Source organism: Corella eumyota, chromosome 3 (genome assembly GCF_963082875.1).
Source record: "Corella eumyota chromosome 3, kaCorEumy4.1, whole genome shotgun sequence".
In the NCBI taxonomy this organism is placed as follows: domain Eukaryota; kingdom Metazoa; phylum Chordata; class Ascidiacea; order Phlebobranchia; family Corellidae; genus Corella; species Corella eumyota.
Window position 1 is genome coordinate 19538521 of NC_137492.1, and position 18786 is coordinate 19557306.

The window sequence follows — 18786 nt, forward strand, 5'->3', positions numbered from 1 at the left end:
ATAAAATCTAAGCTATTATAAACTATAACATACCAAACTGTCAAAGTCAACTCAATACTGGGTTGGAGTAACTGATGTTACTCTATGTTTAAGTCATGAAGTCGACCATCCCATCAAGAATAAGTAAATATTAAAAAATATATATATATATATAATTTTTGTATAAAAATGCTTTTATACCTGCACCATTTCTGCTTTAGTCTCCATTGAACATTTGATCTCAAACTCAGATAAGAAATGTTGGGCAACTTGAATCAAAGCTTCACGAGGCCATCTTAAAAACCAATCCATTGTACAACCACTAAATAAACCTGTACACAAATAAAAAAATTGTTTGCGTATATCTTATTCCTTGATATGGAAAGGTTAAATGCACAACCCTAACACATAAAAGATTATATTTGCCCGATAATTGAGCTGCTGATTAGGTGCTGGCTCAGCAGAAGTTCATAGCATTTATAGCACCTTACTCAAGGGCGTTACAGCATGAGATCACTGGGAATGGAACCCAGGATTTTATGTAGTGTAGGAAGTGTTCTGACCACTACACCACCCTGCAAGTTAAACTAACATTGGACAAAAGACATGCAGTTCTTACCAGGAAATTTAAGAGATCTCCCCCTAAACTTCTCCCCAACTGGTGAGAAACAAAGAACAACGTGAAGATTAGCTCGAGCTCTTGATAGAAAATAATCGTACAAGTTTTCTGGAGTTGGGGGTCGTTTAGGGTATTCCCGTTTCATCTCAGGGATCAGCTCCATGTTTATTTCATCAATTTCATCACGAGCAAACAAGTTTGAAACCTGGATAAAAAATTTTAAGGAATTATGTTAGAAAGTTCTAAAAATTAACAATATTTATAACTTTACAATAAAATTTATATTTTATTGGAAAGCGTGTGCTGTTGTGACGTGTCCGAGCTATTCATAAATACTGGGCAATTAAAGTTAAAAATTTAAAGGATTTCTGTTAAAAAGTTCCAAAATTTGGTTTTATATTTTAGTGGGTAGAGTGTGCTGTTGTAGCATGTTTAAGCTATCTGTAAACATCGTTTAAGGGATTAAAATATGACGCTGGTGCTTCTTGTAAATAATAAATACAAATTTATTTAAATATATATACACAATAAAGCATTGTGGCTCAATTTAACAACCTTTAAAATAAAAAAAAAATGCAGTTTGTGGTATTAAGTAACGTACCACAAGCAAATATTTCAAAAAAACGTATTTTAAATGTTAAAATACAGCCTGTGGAGCAGGCAATCAACTTGTTAACAACCGACCTCTCCTGAAGCAAGCACGTTGTTCATATACTCCAGAAAACCTTCATCTTTGATCTCGTTATCAGTAAACACAAAAGTTGCCCCGTTCCCATCCTTCCCCGCTATCTTGTATAATATCTTAAGATCTTCCATCAGGTTCGTAGCATTGTAAGTTCTAAAAATTTAATTAATTCAGTGGGTGAGAACTTAAATTTAAAAACACATCTTTTAGTATAACAGAAATTTTCAATAATTTAATAAAAAAACTTAAAATAAATTATGAAACCTAGTATTTTAGTTCTAAAAGTTAAATTATTTAATTAATAATTAAATAATAAAAGGGTAAAAAGATTAAAAAAAATTGCATTCTATAGTATGTCAAAAAAATAACAACTAAAACTTTAATAAATAGCTGTAGCAATTTAAACAAAAAAGCCCAAGAATTGCTCTTACCTTGTTAAAGTGATCTGAAATATCTTATACCCAGCAATAAATGAGGCCAACCGTGTCAAAGATTGTTTTCCTGACCCCCCTACACCAACCAGAAGAGCATTCCCTCGTGGTGTTCTTATTATTCGAGATATTCTCATCAAGTGAACCATAGCATCCTGTTGGGTAAAATAAATAAATTTAATAAAAACAAAAATAAAAATCTAATACTCAAGAACACTACAGCATAGGTCACTGGGGATCGAACCCACAACCTCATGTAGTGAAGCCAGTTGTTCTGACCACTACACCACGCTGTCGGCCTTAAATAAACAACAACTAACCTTGAAAAACACAAGGTCCATCTTTCCACCTCTCACAGTCTCATTATATTGCTCCAGAAAGTTCTTTAACTTATCTTCCATCTCATTTAATGAGGTCAGAGGTTCGTAAATCTTAGGAGCATCTGGCTCAAAGTCATCTGGTTCATCTCCTGTTTATAAAATAAGTTAAACTCAGTTAATAATTTAAAATTACTAAAGATATTAGTTATACTAGTTAACAGCCCATCTTACGGTAGGGATTTTAATTGTTGTACTATGGTTGCAACTCTTAACTAATATTTGCTGCAATAATTTACCTACACACCACAAACAGCAGTTTTAATTGTTTTGTAGGCCATAAATTAGATAACCGACCACTTAGCTCCAACATATATGGATTATGTGAAAGATTTTTATACAATCTTGATGTGTAAAATCCCACTTTTTGTATTTTAAATATAGTTTAATAAAAAGTAAAAAATACGAACCGGTTAGCTCAGGAGCCTCCCTGAGGAAGTCAACAAAAAATGGTTCAGCTGGTATCTTTGCCGTTAGTTCTTCACCAAGATCAGTATTAGCAAGCTGTAATAAAAACAGAATATATTGTGGTAACGTAGACCGGAACAGCTACTTTTATGTTATTTTATTTGGGTCATTTATGAATTACAACTATTATTCATCGACTGTCTGTTCTAACAACAGTTACCCTGACCAAGTCTTAAGTTGCCTTTGCCAGTTTGGGATATTATAGACAGCATAAGATCACTGGAGATTGAACCCAGGACCTCATGTAGTGTAGAAAGTGTTCCGACCACTACACCACACTGCCGGTAAAGTTTTACTTTCGATTTTTGTTAAAAGTACAATTAGTTTTTTACTTTAACATAAACTTTTCAGTTTATATGAAACACAAGCACCAGGTACATGTATATATAGGGTCCATTTATGAGGTAGTATTTATTCAGTTAAAGTACTTACTTGGTGCAGGTTCTCGTTGAACCAATCTTTATCTTGTTGATTGGTAAACCTATCAGCCACCACCCTTTCACATTCATGTTTCCATAGCGATAATATGACATCACAACTTTTACAAATCTCACTTGTGACTGTTAAAATCCCCTAAAATTAAATAAGTGTTTTTAAAAATTAAATAAAATAAAGATGTTAGTAAATGTACAATAACAATATGCTTAACCATGATTAGATAAAGTTAAACCTGTTATTACTTTTAAATGTTAATTAAGTTGACATATAATAACGACAGCGTGGTGTAGTGGTCAGAACATTTTCTACACTACATGAGGTCCTGGGTTTGATCCCCACTGATATCATGCTGTAGTGCCTTTAAGGTGCTAAAAATATCCTGGAACTGCCAAAGGCAACTTAAAACTTGAGCGGGGTAACTGATGCTACTCTATGTTTAGGTCGTGAAGTCAACCTTCCCACATGGAGGATAAAAATATAGATAAAAGAAAAAATATTCCTTCAAAAAAAGGTTGATTTTAATATATTCATACCTGCCAAATTCTTGACAAATCCCTCAAGTTAAAGATATAATGGAACTTGGCCGGGGTTGGTAACATTTTGACTTTTGTAAGTTGCCATAAAGTTCTTGTGAGTGGAACCAACTTTGCCACTATCTCAATTACCTGAACACATATATATATATATATAAGGTCAATAAAATAACAATATTCATCATACCTACATAACCACATAATTTAAGAAAGTTGATAAATTTAGTATATAACCTATACTAACATAGACAAACAATTCAAGAAGGTTTTGTAACACAAATTAACAATATTTTCAAAGAATCGGCTTCATTATAAAAATATTAATATTAACTTGATATGAAAAAATAAATGGTATTTAATAATATAAATTCTTATTTTTTTTATGTACACTTTACGTCAAGAATTTTAACTTAATCAATAAACAATACAAAACTTTACACAGACATTAATTAAATTTAGCTAACTAAAAAACAAATTTAATTTAAAATAAAAATTATAATTGTCCTTACATCTTTAGGAAAGCCTCTTTCTTTACAGAAGTAGCCCGTTGCAATCGTTGAGAAGATTTTATCGATCGAGTTATTGGAAGGAAGAGTGCAGTTGAAAATGCAGAACTTCCTCTTTAATCTCTGTGGGATGTCGTTCCTCCCGCCTCCAGGATGAATCATGGCTGCTACTAACTGGATGTCAGCAATGTTAGTAAAGTCACCTAAAGATAAAAATGTAATTTCTTAATACAAAACTAATATTTGAAGTTTAATGTTTTAAAAGTAAAATTAAGCGTAAATTTTTTTTTGTATATATCTTTATCCTCGATGTGGAGAAGTCGAATGTGCGACTTAAACATAGAGTAACATCAGTTACTCCGGCCCAGTCTTGAGTTGCCAAGTTATTTTAAATAGATATATATTTATTTATCCTTGATGTGGAAAGGTCGACTTTACGACCTATACATAGAGTAACATTTATTACCCTGACCCAGTCTAGAGTTGACTTTAGCAGTTTGAAATATTATTGATTATAAAGTTAATTATGAGTACCCATTTGTGTATTTTATTATATTTTTACCAGGTTTATCTAAGCTATAAAATCCCTTGTTTTCTAGAAGTTGGCGTACAATTTCATTTGTAATCTGTAAATAAAAAAATCACAAAAAATTAATCTATGCGATACCAAAAAACACATTCTATCGGCTCTAATTTTTTTTTTCAAAGTAACCTTAACATAAAATTATCTTTAAATTTTAATTAGTGACACAAATGAGTTACTTACCTGATCTCCCCACTCATTAATAGTTGGCATGTTAATATCATCAACAAACACCGTCATTTTCTTCCCTGCAGGAGGTCCATAAGTTGTCCCAACCCTCTTGTCAACATAAGACTCAATCGTGCGCTAGATTACAAAAGTAAAAAATTTGTTTTAATTGACACTTAAGATAGTTCTATGCTTACACAACTTATTACAAGTATGTATGCTATACATATTTAAGCGAACAAGTATTGCAATTAAGGTCAGTATTTTTTAGAGGGTTTGTAAATCAAATTGTATGAATTAAGTTAAGTGTTTAAAACAGCACAAAAATTCATTTTAATCTTATATATAAATAAAACTGTCATTTGTGGTGCATGGGTAAATTATCGCAGGCAAATATTAGTTGAAAGTTGCGACCTTACTACTTCAATTAGAATCCAGACCATAGGACAGGCCAAACTACTAATGTATAACAATAAAACAATTTCTTTAAGAAACACACCTGAAACATGTTAGGAGAGGTAGCTGAACTGAAGTTAAGAGCTTTAGTGAGATGAACATCTGGATCATATTTGCTCGTATATCCCTTGATCATCACTGTCTTTGCTGTTCCTTGTTCACCAATCAGTAATACTGACTTCTCCTGTGAGTTTTAATAAATATACTTTTTTAAAGCTTTTAAGCAAATGTGTCCCTTCCAAAATGTGTTTTCCCATTTATTTTTAATTTTTTTTTGTTTATATTTTTATCCTCGATGTGGAAAGGTTGACTTCAGGACCCAAACATAGAGTAACATTAGTTACCCTGACCTAGTCTCGAGATGACTTTAGTAGTTTAGAATGTTATCGACTATAAATGTCTGATAATTAAGAAGCTCCTGATTAAGTATTGGCTTAGCAAGAGTTTAAATTGTCTATACTGCCCTACTCGTGGGTGCTACAGCATGAAAACAGTGAAAATCAAACCCAGGACCTCATGTAGTAAAGGCAAGTTCTTAGATCACTACACCAAACTGCTGGTTAAAAAGTTAAATAAAAAAGACTAAAAAATTTAGATTTAAATATTTTGTACAAAAAGTTGAACTTACTTGTTTCATGATAGTAGATAGAAGAAAGTCAGTTCTGATATTGTCAACATTTGGAACCAAGATTGAAGAATATTCTGGAATGGAATCTTTAGAGTAAATATACTGGGGAACTCTGCAACAAAATTAATTTAAATTTTTCACTTAAAATAAAAAAAAAAGGCAAAAATATATTTAAAAAAATGTTTTATCTGTAAAATAAATTAGGTATATCTACTTTGCATTGGTTTTAAAAACTAAATTGAAAGTTTTATTTTTTCAGTTAGTACAAATTTTTATTTTCACCTGTTTCTCCAGTGTTCCCATTCCCCCTTATCTCCCACCATATATTCAAAGATTGTTTCTTCACCGGAAACACTGGGGAGGTCCAACTTTGAATCATGTTCTCTTAAAAACTCCTCCAAACTCACTCTGTTGGGTAAACAGAATTATATACTGGCAGCATCATTTAGTGGTCAGAACACTTAGCTTTACAAAAGAAGGTCCTGAGATTTATTCCCACTGCTCCCATGCTGTAGCACCCTCGAGTAGGGCACTATAAACAACCCAAACTTCTGCTGAGCTAACACTTAATTAGCAGCATAAGTATCAGGCAATTATAATCTATATAATATCCCAAACTGCCACAGGCATCTTGAGACTGGGTCGGAGTAACTGATGTTACTCTATGTTTAGGTCATATAGTTGACTTTCCCACATCGAGGATAAATAAATATAATAAAACAGCAACTTCATAAAAAAATTGTACACATTTCTGCTACAACTGTACACTGGTTGAATTAAGATTACAATACAAGCTTAGTTAATTTCACTAACCTATGTTCTAACTCCAACAATGCACCAAGTGACCACATCATTGAAAAGATGAAAATCCTCTGGAGATGTTGTTTTGATAAAGCTTTATCATCGTGATGTGGGATAAGACCTAAACCAAGATTTAAACTCATTAAGACTTGGTATATATTATTATATAATATTAAATACAAGTTTTTAAAAGTTAGCAGAAAAAAAATCCTTTCACATTAGTTAACATGACTATGCTATTTTTTTTTCAGTTTAATGTATAACTATTTAAAATCAAAATTTTACATGCATATTTTACATGCATAACTTTAAGTTTAATATATGATATAATAATACAAACCTTGAAGAAGATCACTAGCTTGCCTAATATACATACACTCAAGCACATCCATCTTCCCAACAAGTTTTGTGGACACAAAATTAAACAAGTCCTAAAATAAATACATAATATAAACAAAATATATCAGCTTATAAAGTATTTAATAATGCACCCATTGTTAAGTAATTTACATCTTTTACATAAACCTTAAAATTTTAGCTTAATTATATTTTAACAAACCTGGAAAACAGTTTCAAATAAATCCCACAAGACATCACTTTGTTGTTGAGGTAAAGTCTTCAACCAACCTTTGCAGATTGGTCGCCAATCAAGGGCAGATGAAGACATAAAAACCATTCCTTAAAAATAAAAAAACATCATATAAATATGAGGATAATATTTTTATAAGATATATTTTAAAACATATAATAACACATATACAGGAAACAACATGGAGTAGTGTTTAAAACATTAAGTTTTACTACAAGAGGTACTAGGTTTGATTCCCATTGCTATTATACAAAAGCAACCTTGAGTAAGGCTCTATGAGCTTTTGGCCAGCCAAAACTGATTAGCAGTTTAATTATCAATCAATTTTAAATACCGATATCCCAAACTGTCAAAGGCAACTTAAGACTGGTCGAGGTAACAAATACTTTATGCTTTGAGGATAAAGTCTATCTTCTAGATTGAAAATAAATATATATAAGTATATGAAAACAAACTTACCATTTCTTGACACTGTAGCTGGTGATGCATTATCCACATTATGAGGTTCAAAAATAATCTTACAGTTTGGAGCCATCGGGATTCGATCCCCGTTAGCGAGGGTTAAAGTTTTGTTGTCATCTAATACTGAGTTCAGGTTCTCGATCCATAAAGTATCAACTGGACCATCAAGTACCAACCATATATGTTCACCCTTAATGGTTATTGTGTGTTTAAATATATTTTATTTAATTATCCCTAATGTGGAAAGGTCACCTACACGACCTAAACATAGAGTAACAATAGTTACCCAGACCCAGTTTTAGGTTGCCTTTGCCAGTTTGGGATATTATAGATTATAATAGCCTGATAATGAAGCTTCTAATTAAGTGTTGGCTCCGCAGGAGTTTAAAATAAAAATTAAAAAAAATTACTTTCAAACATTTGCATAATATAAAACATACAATTATCTCTTTAAAAAAAAATTGGTAAAATATTTAAAACAATTTAAACCTTCTTGGCTTTATGAGACCTCCTCCACAAAGTTGAGAATATTCCATCAGTCCAATCATTTGTTGAAACATCGAGGGTTCCAAACATTTGGGGGGCTGTAATCGCTTTTGGATTCATTCTCATTTCCCTGTGTTATAAACAAATAAGTTATTTTACTCAGAATGAAACCATGGATTATGTCATTTAGCAAAAACTAACTATTTTATAACAATACAACTAAATTTGTAGCAAAAATAATCGTTTAATTTTAATATATTTAAATACACTACTTGGCTTAATTGAATAAATAGTTAATACCATGTTAATTTTACCAAACAAAAACATCAGGTATTGTATAACAATTTACCAACAATTAAAACACTACATTAATTTAACTAGTCGATAGCCTTTCCAACAATCGTTATTTTAATTGTCATAATATGGTCACAACTTTCAACTAATATTTTCCTGCAATAATTTACCCACGCACCACAAATGGCAGTTTTATTTATTCTGTGATCCTATAAATTGGACACCTACATATATTTACATATATACTGTCATCTCAGCCTTTTTTTTATAAAAACACAACCACAACATAAACTAACCTGTGAGGTTGACCACAATCAGTCATTGCTTTCATTAATGTATAAATACATTTAGTTTTCCCCGCCCCACTAGGTCCTAACACCATCATACCATGCCTCACTCTCTGTGTTTCAAATAATTGGATGATCTTTAAGATCCACGATGGATGGTAGATCAACCCAGCATCTCCAACCTAGAATTAATATCATATAATTAGGTATTTAAATGAGTTAATTTATTTATCCTCGGTGTGATTTGAAAAAATTATATCAATACAAATTATTTTGTGCTAGTGACTTACTTGTTTAGATATAGCTGCCTCTAGTTCAGGGTAACCAGCTTTGTCAAGTTGAATACCAGGGAACAAATCATTGATGAGGGACAAGAATAACGGTTCGTCTTCATCAACCTGTTGGTAAGAATGAAATTAAATATACATGTGTATACACTTTACTATAGAAAGTGAAGTAAAAATATTTTGGGTGTTTTAGAAACATTTTAATTTGTGTAATTATGTATTTTCGCCTTTTTTAGGCAATTATTCCATTTTAGAAAAAGCTAGTTGCAATTTTAAAAATAAATTTCAACCCACCAATTTGGACAAGTTCATATCCCTCAACCCTCTCATCACAATGGTTGGTTCCGGGTCATCAGGGTTTTGACGCTTGACTGCACCCAGGGTTCTAAGAACAGATAAGATGTTTCTGAGTCCAAAATCATAATGAACCTAAAAAAATTACAAAAATTACAAAAATTAGAAGTGTTACATCTAAAAGATTTTTTTTAAATTGAATTTATTTTAATGACTCCACTAGAGGTGGTCCTGGGTTTGATTCCCACTGCTCTCATGTTAAAGCACACTTGCACTATAAACGGTTTAAATACCTCCTCACTATGACTGGGTCAGGGTAACTATATTACTCTATGTTTACATTGTTAAGTAGACCTTCCCACATTAAGAACAATTAAATACAAAAAATACTATTTTATACAACTACATTTAAAACTAATCACCTATAAACTCAGTCAATTACCTGTTTAGAAAGTTGTTCCTCACACAGTTTATACAAAGTAAAAAACTTCTTAGCCAATAAAATATTATCGAGGAAACCACAAGCTGCAAGTTTAACTCTGATAATAATCGCACGATCAGGAACCATCATCGCCACTGTGCGGAAGTTGATCTTCAAGTTTTCTGGAAGTTCTTGTCTGCCAGCATAACCTGGGTTCTAAAAAGTAAAATCAAAGAAATAAATTTTAAGCCATTTCACCATAAAACTGGCAGTATGGTGTAGTGGTCAGAACACTTTCTACACTACATGAGTTTCTGTGTTCGATTCCCACTGCTCTTATGCTGTAGCTAGAAATGGTGCTAGAAATGGTATAAACTCCTGCTGAGCTAGCACTTAATCAGCAGCATAATTATCGGGCAATTATAATTATAATATCCCAAATTGCCACAAGCAACTCGAGACTGGGTCGGGAGTAACTGATGTTACTCTATGTTTAGGTCGCGCATTCGACCTTCCCACATCAAGGATAAAGATATATACAAAAAAAAACTTAGATCAAAATATCAGCTTATTAAACAACCTACCATGGTTAAAAAGATTCCGAATTCCCGATCCAAGGACACAACATCTCCATCACTGAATATAAACTGAGGTTTGTTCATCTTCTTGCACTGAAGCACGATGGCAATTTGTTGAGCTGCTACTGATAACACTGGGAGCTCAATTCTGTTGAATTCATCAAAACAACCCCAAGATCCTGACTGGGCCAAACCTAAAAATCAAAGTAAATTTAAATTAGATTTGTTTAATTTGTATTTTAAATGTAATTTTTTTTTTATAAACTACAAACCACTGCGAATTGGATAAGATATAAACCGACAGGGTGGTGTAGTGGTAAGAACACTTGCTACACCACACATTAGGTCGTGGGTTCAATCACCACTGCTATTATGCTGTAGCGCCCTTAAGTAAGGCGCTATAAACAGTATAAACTCCTGCTGAGCCAGCACTTAATCAACAGTATAATTACCGGGCAATTATATTTCAAACTGCTAAAGGCAACTCGAGATTGGGTCGGAGTAACTGATATTACTTTAAGTGAAGGTCATGCATTTGACCTTCCCACAATAAGGGTAAATAAAAGTTAAAGAAACAACTGTTCTGAGTAACCTAACTTAAAAGTTGAAATATTTTGAACCAAAAAACATTAAAACTTATCCCCCCACCTTTGTAAATTCTCCCCAGTCCCCTGTAGTCCATCTGATCTGAACAGTTAAACACAACCACATATTTTGCCAAACATTTTCCCATGTCCTTCACAGTCTCAGTCTTCCCTGTTCCTGCTGGACCAGCAGGGGCTCCACCTAAGTTCATACCAAGTGCTTGGGCAAGTGTAATATAGCATCTAAACATTAGGAGAATTAAATACAAAAATTTAACAGCCAATTATAGACAGTGTACTTAATAGATAAGCACAAGATAAAGGTGTTTATATCTTGAACAGAAATAAAGGACTCTATACTTGATAATATAAAAATGGATCATTTTTTTAAATTGTAAATAAGACAAGTTGACTGCCAGCGTGGTGTAGTAGCCAGAACACTTGCTACACTGCATGAGGTCATGGGATCAATCCCCACTGGTTCTATGTTGTAGCGCCCTCAAGTGAGGCACTATAAACGATATAAACTACTGCTAAGTCAGTACTTAACCAGCAGCTTAAATACTGGGCAATTTTAATCATTGAAGTCTAAAATTTGCAAAGTCAACTCAAGACTGGGTTGGGGTAACAAATGTTACTCTATGTTTAGGTCATGCATTTGACCTTTCTACATCGAGGATAAAAATATGTATAAAAAAATAAATAAAAAATTTTAAATGTTAAGTTAATATTTTTAACAACTTTTGTAAAATGCCATTTCAGCACCATTTTAAAACAATCACCTGTCTGTAAGTGGGGTGATAACCAATCGTTCATTACATCCAGTATATTCATTACAATATCCAAAGTTAACATCAGTGATGGATATCTGACATTTATCACTATCATCAATATAATAAAATCTTGATTGTTTCAGCCATTCAAAGTCAGTTGGTGATTTAATATGACTTTGTACCTAGAAAAAAATATTTAAAATTTTAAAACAATTTATTTTTTTACTACTAAAAATTTTTATTGATCTTTTAAATTTTTTTTTCTATAAAGGTATTAAAACTCAAGTTAGTAATAATTTAACTGTGAACCACAACTGTCAGTTTAATTTATTTTGTAAGCCTTTAAATTGGACATGCTTACATATATACACATTATATCCACCAACCTCTAGCTATATTAATACTTTTATTAAAAATTCTGGTAGTATGGTATACTAGTAATGGTGACAGACTGCAAATTTGGGTTCAAGTCGCACCAATGCCACACTATTCACCCTTGAGCCCGGTGTTTAAAGACAGCTCAAATATATCTTTTCAACTTACCAAACCATCAAAAATATCTCTCTGATGAACATGAATTGTGATCAAAGTTTCATATTTGATTCTCTCATAACTTGTAAGATCCAACGTGGTTTGGTCAATCAGAGTTTTCAGCATATCAATAAACCTTTGGTTGGTGTTTTGCATTGCCTGAAAAAACAATTTTGGAATAACTAAGTATCTCAATTTGTTAAATTTTTTTTTACATTTATTTATCCTCAATGTGTTAAAGTCAACTTCAAGACCCAAACATAGAGTAACATTTGTTACTCGACCCAGTCTTAAGTTGCATTAGACAGTTTGGGATATTATTGATTATAATTGCTAGATCATTACGCTGCTGATAAAGTGTTGGCTTAACAGGAGTTCATACTGTTTATAACACCTTACTTAAGGTTGCAAAAGCATGGTAGGAGTGTGGATCGAACCCTGAACCTCATGTAGTGAAACCAAGATAGTGAAGTCAAGTTTTATAAATATAGCTCAAAACTAAAACCAGGAATAAACAAATTTGAATTCACCTTCTTATCTGACTTAGCAATAGTCAAAGCATCCTCAGAATCTCGGGTCCACAACATTTGGATCCCTAAAATCCCAATCTGAGCAGGGAAGACATTTTCAAAATCAATGATCTCAAACCCAGGGTCGTTAATGGCACTTGCAGCTTTCCTCACAACAGAGTGAACCGTTCCCCTGATTCCATTTAATAATGTCCCAAGCCAGATCTCAACATTACCCTGGTTAAATTGGTTACAAATCATTAGTAATATTAGTTAAGACTGCCCTACAGTCACCATTTTAGTTGTCGGAATATGATCACAACTCACAACCAATATATACTAATATATAAATATTTTACTACAGCACCACAAATGGCAGTTTTATTCTTTTCAAGACCACCAGGTGAGACGTCTTATACATATTGATTAGGAGATGTAACCCTTTCCTACATAGAAGTACAGCAGTTTGGTATACTAGTAATGGCAGCAGACTACAGGCCAATAGGTTTTGGGTACGAGTAACACCAATGCCGCACTATTTGCCCTTAAGCCTGCCATTTACAGATAGCTTAAACACGTCACAACAGCACACCCTTCCCCAATGAAAAAAGTCAAGTTTTTACATTTTTTTAAAAAAAAGTTACAAATATGTTATTAGAACTAACTTGAGCAATAATTGGTTCAATAAGTTCAACTGTTTCAGTTTCTTGCGAGATGACTTTCAAAATATGATCGTAATTCTTCTCATGAAATTCAACTCTGTACACATTATCAAACAAACCAAGCAAGTGAGCCTAAGAACAAGTTGAAAATAAATTTATTGTATAGTAATTTTATGAATTTAAATCAAATTAAATTTACATACTAAAATAATTTTAAACTTAACTCAATATTTATAGATACAGTATCTTTAAGATAATATTTTGAACTTTTAATAATAGTTACTATGACATCACAAACCTGGATAGTGTGAGAGTCGCTCGCTTGCCCCAATATCTCCAACAAAGCTGGATCAGAAACAAAGAAAAATCTAAAAAAAAAATCAAAAAATTTATCCAACTAAGAGTAAACAAAAAATAAGATAAATACATATGACAACTGGCAGCATAATGTTGTGGTCAGAACAATTGGTTTCACTACAGAAGATCCTGGGTTAGACCCCCACTGCTTTCATGCTGTAGCAGCTTTAAGTAAGGTGCTATAAACGGTATAAACTTCTGCTGAGCATATACATAACTAGCTGCTTAATTATCAGACAATTATGTTCAACAATATCCCAAACTGTTAAAGGCAACCCAAGACTGGGTCAGGGTAACTAATGTTGCTCTATGTGTAGGTTGTGAAGTCAACCTTCCCACATCACGAATAAAAAAATTTAAAATGTATTAAAATACCTATTCAATCACAAAACAAACCTTGGGAAGATGAGCCTCTTCTTCTCTAGATATCCAGTCAAGGACTTCTGGCACATCTCAAGTTGCTCAAGCAAATGAGGAAGAAGTTGCGCCAACGTGTCGTCTCCCATACAACACTGAACCACGTTGGGGATCTCGTGAGCTCGCTGCATGATCTTCATCCAAGATTTATCAATGTTTGCAAACCTTTTCGCTTCCTATTATTAAAAAAAAACTTTATCTAGTGTACAACCAACCAAGCCTGATCTATTAAGCGTATCAGGTAACTCGACTCGACTAAAAGATAATTTTTTTTATATATTTTTATCATCGATGTGAGAAGGTCCACTTCACAACCTGAACATAGAGCAACAACAGTAATTCTTCCCTACTCTTGAGTTGACTTTAACAGTTTGTGATATTATTATAATTGCTCGGTAATTATAAGTTGCTGATTAAATGTTGACTTTGAATTGATACTGTTTATAAAGCGACTTGCTAAAGAAGCTTACAGTATAAAAGCAGTGGGGATCAAACCCAAGGACCTCATGTAGTAAAACCAAGTGTTCTTAACCACAATAATCTCAATAAAATTTTCTGTTTTTTATATTTATACGAACCTGTGGAAGTTGTTTGGCGATATCTCCACCAACAAACACAGCTTCAAGATAAACCCACAAGTTTTGTACAATCATCCAATTTTCTATTCAACAAACAAAATATTAAACAACTATAAAGGCATGCATTAAGCCACTATGTAACTATCACAGTTTATGTTAATATATTTTGTTTTATAACACATGTTTTTTTAATTTTATTTTAGTTTTAGAGACTTGCCAATAATTTCTGTGGTGCCAGATAGCTTATGAACCCACTGTTGAATAGTTGGTTTAAAAGGCGCGTTATATCTTTAAAATTAAAATGAAGTTTAAAATAATGTTATAAAAAAAAAATTATAATATATATGATATTTAACCAATTAGTATTAACTTAAGTATGCTTAAAATAGTGGTAAAAATTACGTTTCTGCTAAATCAAAGAAAATTTATAAACCAAAAAAATTATACATTTCTGTTAAAAATTATTTAAGTAAATACCTGTTGCTCATAAGTGAACCCAGCACCATTAAGCTATCCTCCATCAATGCCACAATATCGTTGATATCACTTCCTTTTAGTAGAAGTTCCCCCCTCGACTTAAACTGACTGAACGTGAAGACTTGGACACTCCATTCAGCTATAACTTGCTTCAACTTGGCTTCAATATCTCGTTCCTTCACCGCACTAATACATATGTCCTGTACAGAATAATTATATTATTAATTAGACCTACTAAAAGGGGGACTACAAAATATTATAGACTAGTTCATGTTAAAATAAGTACAAAGAATTAAGATATGATTTGTAAGTCTAGGCCATTAGATTTTTTATATAGGTGCTGTAAAATAGATCTAATATTAAAACTAGTATGAATTTGCTGTTAAATTGTAGTTTAATTGAATAAAGAAATAAGTTTTTGGACAAACTATAAGAAAATAGGAATAACTTGTCGTTATCAAATGAAAGCTTGGGCTATATAAGTTAAGTGCTGGTAAACAGATCCCATAATCTACTAGTAACTTAGACAGGTTAACATCGCAAAAATTTTGCTTTAGTAGATTTAAACTACAGGTTTCTGAAAACAACAAATTTTACAGTTAATTGAATTTAATTCTGACCTCAATATCCTCTTTGTTCTCCAACAATGGGGCTTCCATGATGTTCCGAAGCTGGAAGTTTTCATTCTCAACATCAAACGAACACGAAGTTATTTTCTCGATCCTATCCCAGTGTCTGCTCATCATTGCCTTAAAATAAAACAAATATTTATACAAGTTTAAACACTTGGCTTTATTACATGAGGTCGTGGGTTTAATCCCCACTGCTCTCATGCTGTAGTGACTTTGAGTAAAGCGCTATAAACGATATAAACTCCTGTTAAGCCAGCACTTAATCAGCAGCATAATTATCAGGCAATTATAATCTATAATATTCCTAACTGACAAAGTCAACTCGAGACTGGGTCGGGGTAACTGATGTTACTCATGTTCAGGTTGTCTTAATGATTTACTTTAAATCTTCATAAAACTATGTGTTTACCTTATCAGCCATCATCTCCAACAAAGGACAACATTCACTAAAGTTGTCAATCTTTGCTTTTAAGTCAAGAAAAGCTTGCCACTCTTTCAATGCCTTCGGTAACTTTCGGCACCTAAAATAATTTTAATTTTTTATTTTTAAAATCAACTTCTTATATTAACTTTGTTTTCATCCAACACCAACATAAACTTTAATTCAACAAAATATGCAAAAAATAATGACATATCAGGATTTAAAAAAGTAATAAACTAAGTATTAAAATCTGCAGTAAAAGCCTAATTGACGGAGCGAATATTTTAAAGTAAACCAAGTTTTTTAATAACCTGTTTTGAAACTCAAGAAGCTCTGAGTTAATTTTATCGATGTCCAATTCTGACCACAAGATGTCGTAATAACTGTTAACATTCTCGATCACCAAACTGTATAAGTTGTACAACTTCTGTAACAACGTCAGTTCACGTTTGATCCTCTGTAGGTCGGTGTATTCTAAATATTACAATTAAATATTATTTAATAATATAAACTTGTGTTTAATTTACCTGAAAGTATTTAACTATAAACAAACAAAACTTTAAAAAAAAAATTAATGAATATCTTTTAAAATCTGAATAAAAAGTTTTTTAATTTTTAATAAGCATAACATTTGTTAAAATTGACTTTATTAAATGATTAAGTAAGCAATCTATTTATATATAATAAAGCTTAGTGAAAGATATATATACATTAATATTTATGTTCAATTCATAGGTGCACAAAATAATTAAACTGCTGTTTGTGGTCCGTAGGTTAAACATCAAGTGCAAATATTAATTGAGAGTTATGACCATATTACAACAAGAATAGTTTGTAAAATAAATCTTGACTGGATCTTTAAATAAATAAACAAACCTGTAACAGAAAGACCAAATAATTCCTCTCCTCCGGAATAAGTCGTAAACTTCCTCCACAACTCATCAAATCTTGTCTGGAAGATCTGAAGACGATCGCTTGCTTCCCTGGGAGCCAATCCCTGAATGTTGGGGCCCCTAAAAAAAATATTTAAAATTATTTTATAAAGTATTTAAACCTTAGGCTAATTAACAACAAAATAATTACTAATAGGTTGTTTTTTTTATATTTTAAGAAATAATTTTAAACAAAACAGTGCAAACATGTGTCTTACTTTGTATCATAATCCTTGTAAAAGATGGCGACATCTTGTTGGAACTTCTCAACCCCTGACAACAAAGCTGACTTAAAACCTGGTTGGACTTCAAGTAAGGTGTTCTGAACCTCGTTGACCTGTGAGTGAAAAAATATTAACAATTTAAAATATTAGTTAAAAGGTGCGACCATATTACAACAATTAAAATCTTGAGCAGAGGGTGGGCTATTGACTAGTGTATATACACCATCAAAATACATAAATATACATGAACTTTGTATTAACCTGTGACATGAGGTTTCTCCACTGATAAGCTAACCCATCAACTCTCTCTGAGTTTCCATCATCATAATACAACTCAAATCTAAAATAAGTAAAAACTAAGTTTTCAAAGTCATAGATATTTAAAGTAATTTAGTAAATATTCAGTCCTAGACAAAAGCTTAAAAATTAATACATTGAAAAGTTAGCTTGATTAGCGCATAAAGTCAATCAAAATTTAATATTATTATAGTAAATTTTAATCCCTAGCCAAAAGCTTAAAAACTAATTGCAAATATGTAACAATATCAATGTGTTTGCCAGTTTTCCCAAATCAAAATCTAAATTCTTTAAAGTCCAAACCTGTTTAACAAAGCATAACTCTCCTCCACCGGACCTATGGTCATATCAATCCTGATCTGAGCCTCTCTGATGTCTTTCAACGAACTCATTGCTTGCCTCACATCATCCAAGTCATTTATCTGCCGACTGTTGTAAAAAAAATTGAATAAAAATTAAATTTCAATTTAAAATACAAGTCAAAAAGTTAAAAAATAAATACATGTAAACTTACCTACTAGATATTTAATATATTAATATACCTTTGAAGTAAATAAACTTTATATAATGTAGCATAGTGAACTACATATAAAATGTATGTCTAATTTATAGGCCTACAAAATAAATAAAAAATGCCATTTGTGGTGTGTTGGTTAATTATCACTGGCAAATATTAGTTGAGAGTTGCAATCATATTGTGACATATGACAGCTAAACTTAGTATAAATACCTTACATAAACAAGCCAAAATAAAGATTAAAAACAAGTCTATATAAAAATTGTTAAATAACAACCTTAATATTTTCTGTAAGTTATCAGTAAAAGCAAAAATTGAATCCATCTCCAATCCAGCTTTCCTGTTAAGAGCCCCACCGAAAGCTCGCTTCCATGCTTTGCATTCCTCAACCAATGCTAACCTCATTGTATCAGTCTCAAAAGTAACTGCTCCTACTCTGTAACTTGCTGGAATATCCTCAACAGCTGCCTCCATCCTGGCATAGTATCTAAAAAATGTATTTGGT

At 32.0% G+C, this 18786-nt stretch overlaps 1 protein-coding gene across 1 annotated transcript in view; it reads right to left on the reverse strand.

Moving 5' to 3' along the window:
• LOC145744477 (dynein axonemal heavy chain 5-like) overlaps window positions 1-18786 on the reverse strand; it is a 43582-nt gene that overhangs the window by 14270 nt on the left and 10526 nt on the right. The window contains exons 25-66 of the mRNA XM_082562314.1: window positions 18559-18768; window positions 18068-18193; window positions 17729-17807; window positions 17462-17580; window positions 17188-17324; window positions 16623-16785; window positions 16300-16411; window positions 15879-16007; window positions 15259-15458; window positions 14999-15069; window positions 14782-14864; window positions 14183-14379; window positions 13728-13797; window positions 13433-13561; window positions 12789-13004; window positions 12271-12417; window positions 11737-11909; window positions 11019-11197; window positions 10377-10564; window positions 9814-10008; window positions 9372-9506; window positions 9081-9188; window positions 8800-8972; window positions 8213-8339; window positions 7721-7913; window positions 7232-7350; window positions 7013-7103; window positions 6685-6793; window positions 6154-6279; window positions 5872-5983; window positions 5287-5427; window positions 4803-4925; window positions 4599-4662; window positions 4040-4239; window positions 3531-3662; window positions 2992-3132; window positions 2502-2595; window positions 2035-2183; window positions 1715-1869; window positions 1283-1436; window positions 599-803; window positions 181-311 (exon numbers count right to left, since the gene is read on the reverse strand). Coding sequence (XP_082418440.1) covers window positions 181-311; window positions 599-803; window positions 1283-1436; window positions 1715-1869; window positions 2035-2183; window positions 2502-2595; window positions 2992-3132; window positions 3531-3662; window positions 4040-4239; window positions 4599-4662; window positions 4803-4925; window positions 5287-5427; window positions 5872-5983; window positions 6154-6279; window positions 6685-6793; window positions 7013-7103; window positions 7232-7350; window positions 7721-7913; window positions 8213-8339; window positions 8800-8972; window positions 9081-9188; window positions 9372-9506; window positions 9814-10008; window positions 10377-10564; window positions 11019-11197; window positions 11737-11909; window positions 12271-12417; window positions 12789-13004; window positions 13433-13561; window positions 13728-13797; window positions 14183-14379; window positions 14782-14864; window positions 14999-15069; window positions 15259-15458; window positions 15879-16007; window positions 16300-16411; window positions 16623-16785; window positions 17188-17324; window positions 17462-17580; window positions 17729-17807; window positions 18068-18193; window positions 18559-18768 — 5905 coding nt within the window. The remainder of the gene's footprint in view (window positions 1-180; window positions 312-598; window positions 804-1282; window positions 1437-1714; window positions 1870-2034; window positions 2184-2501; window positions 2596-2991; window positions 3133-3530; window positions 3663-4039; window positions 4240-4598; window positions 4663-4802; window positions 4926-5286; window positions 5428-5871; window positions 5984-6153; window positions 6280-6684; window positions 6794-7012; window positions 7104-7231; window positions 7351-7720; window positions 7914-8212; window positions 8340-8799; window positions 8973-9080; window positions 9189-9371; window positions 9507-9813; window positions 10009-10376; window positions 10565-11018; window positions 11198-11736; window positions 11910-12270; window positions 12418-12788; window positions 13005-13432; window positions 13562-13727; window positions 13798-14182; window positions 14380-14781; window positions 14865-14998; window positions 15070-15258; window positions 15459-15878; window positions 16008-16299; window positions 16412-16622; window positions 16786-17187; window positions 17325-17461; window positions 17581-17728; window positions 17808-18067; window positions 18194-18558; window positions 18769-18786) is intronic.